The sequence below is a fragment of the Montipora capricornis genome, chromosome 8 (genome assembly GCF_036669925.1).
Source record: "Montipora capricornis isolate CH-2021 chromosome 8, ASM3666992v2, whole genome shotgun sequence".
In the NCBI taxonomy this organism is placed as follows: domain Eukaryota; kingdom Metazoa; phylum Cnidaria; class Anthozoa; order Scleractinia; family Acroporidae; genus Montipora; species Montipora capricornis.
In genome coordinates, this window is record NC_090890.1 from 24,570,747 (window position 1) to 24,573,246 (window position 2,500).

The 2,500-nt window shown below is 42.9% G+C and overlaps 1 protein-coding gene across 1 annotated transcript in view; it reads right to left on the reverse strand.

Annotated features, from left to right (window-relative positions):
* LOC138013474 (uncharacterized) overlaps window positions 1-2,500 on the reverse strand; it is a 20,642-nt gene that overhangs the window by 17,298 nt on the left and 844 nt on the right. The window contains exons 5-6 of the mRNA XM_068860559.1: window positions 2,095-2,166; window positions 791-862 (exon numbers count right to left, since the gene is read on the reverse strand). Coding sequence (XP_068716660.1) covers window positions 791-862; window positions 2,095-2,166 — 144 coding nt within the window. The remainder of the gene's footprint in view (window positions 1-790; window positions 863-2,094; window positions 2,167-2,500) is intronic.

Consider the following 2,500-nt stretch of genomic DNA (forward strand, 5'->3'; position numbering starts at 1 on the left):
GCGTTTTGATAATTCATGTTCTCTTGCTCTTTTCCTCCGTTATAACGCGCGAAGCGCTTGCCTTGTAACTAATTAAGACTCAGTTTATCCCGGCTTGTTATGTATTTCGTTTTAAGGCGGGGACACACTAGGCGACAAGTCGCAGCGAAAGGTCTCTGCGACAAAATTGCTCCTTATGTACTACTTGCAAACAAAGTCGCTGCCACACGACGCCTAATCGGTGCGCACGCAGTGATCTTGAATGAGGGGAAATGTAAACTAGTTTTCTAATTCAATATGGCTGACCATATGACGCTCTCGCATTGGTTCATTTATATTTTGTCGCAATGACTTGTCGCCGGAAGTGCACACACGGTGCAACAACGCTGCTTTCGCTCAATTTTGTCGCTGCAATTAGTCGCACGAATTCAAACTGGTTTGAATTCGTGCTACTGATCGCGGCGACAAAATTCTGCCGCAGCGACAATGATTTTCATAAAATTAACCATGTCACTCGAGGCGAATTGTTGCAGCGACTTGTCCCCGCGACGTGTCGCAGCGACTTATCGCCTAGTGTGTCCCGGCCTTTACTTTTCTCACTGAACGCGTCTCTCTGCTTTCCCGCCACAACATGCACTTGTTGCAATTTTTGTCTCACTCCAACCTCGTTCCCAGGGTCTCCTCGGCTTTTAACATGGCGGCGGGTCGGGAGAAGACGTTGGTCTCACTCCGTTCTTTCCTTCCGATCTAGATGAGACCCACTCCCCTCTCAGACAAAACAACACACGCACTGACGTATTTCTTTACTTACACGCATCTGAGTCTCCAAGAGTTGTTAAAGAAGAAGTCAGGTACCATCTTGATTTCGTTGTGTTGTAAGAACCTGCAAAACGTGTACCTATGATCGACCTCATCTTCTTTAGAACTTCACCTCTGGCTTATGAATTTCTCCAAAGCCCCGGGACCGTTCTTCCGGATTTCGGGTGAAATAAAATGATTTGTGTGTTCAAAGAGAAATCGTCTCAAGCCGGGAAACTTTGCAATTGTTTTGTATTCTCTGGTCATGTAAACATTTTCAAAGACTTTTTTTCCCAAAATAAGCATATCTTAAGTGTCACGAATTGCCTTACGGATCGGAAACGTTTTCGAGACCTTCGAGAAACAGTCCTAAGGAGTCTGAGGTCTCGGGTCTTCGGACGAATTCCGTTTTTTGCCATCGACAAGGCATTTGAAAGCAGTCACGGTGTGTTTTGGGGAAAATATCTTTGTACTGCTTTCTAGTAATTGTTCAGTACTAAAGGTATGGCACTATATGTACTTATGCAATATCAGTGTTATGGGATATCTACGGACTCCGAGCAGCGCGACTTCAAGAGTGTCAACTCGAGGGTGGTCACCGGCCGGTCTCCCCCTTCCAAGAACTAACCCCGTCCAACAGGGCATAACTTCGGTGAATCAAAGGGAGTTCCCTTGGTTCAATTTGTGACCTCTGCATAAGCAATTACAATAAGTGTTATAAGAAATATATATCATTCTTCAAAACCGAAGACTGAAAATGGCCCTTTCCTGCAGTTTGATTGGATTTGCTTTAATTGTTAATTTCAGTTTACAGTGTCCCCAATTAGTGCTCCAGCGCTAGAACGACTAGACACTTAAATAAAGTTCCTTTCCTTTCTTTTTTTTTTCCAAATTACATATCCTCACAGTTATCACCCTTTATAAGCCCTGATCAGTTTCTTAATTTACTCCATGTGAGAAAATTTCTTGTGTCGTTGCCATTCCACTGTTCAAATTCCAGGTTTCCCTCGTTGCCACTTTAATGTAAGTAGGAGCCTTCCTGATGCAAGCTGGTTTGCTAGTGTAACAGACCGTGATTATCGCTACAAAACGTTATACTGCTTACATCGACCCATCCCGCGTAATCGCCTCCAGGCGTCTTGTTTTGGATATGTTATGAATTAATTACGCAAAGGCCAACGAGTGGCTGAAAGGTTTGGTTTCGCGGCAAAATCGATGGAAAAATTTGAATCCGCCATAACAAAAATACGTCGAAATTGTACGCCAGTAGTCAAAAGCTTCTAAAATGCGGATTTTTAAAAACATTTATACACTTACAAAAATTCCAGTTTTTTTGCGTCACGTAGCAATTGAGTACTGAGTTGAATGATCCTGTTCATTCCAAGAGACCTAGAAAAAAACCAAAACAAGACAAACGAAAAATGTCGGCTTCCGTCATCCTTAGGTCCAAAAGTGCAAGTGATTATTTAGATGCAAGCCCAATTTTGATAGCCAACAAGAAGTGTCCCTTTAAGTCTAAGCATTTCCTACCTATTTCTAACAATAAAGTTTGGGTAAAGGTTTGCGATATTTTTAGGTCATGGTAAATGCAGCACTTTATTCTTACTTAAAGAGCAGCATTTGGGCGACTTTTTGTGACGTTATTTGTCTGTAGTTCGAGACACGCCTGATGTTGAAGTTGGGGCGAAGAGCGAGGGGACACTTCATGACGCTCATTGAAATC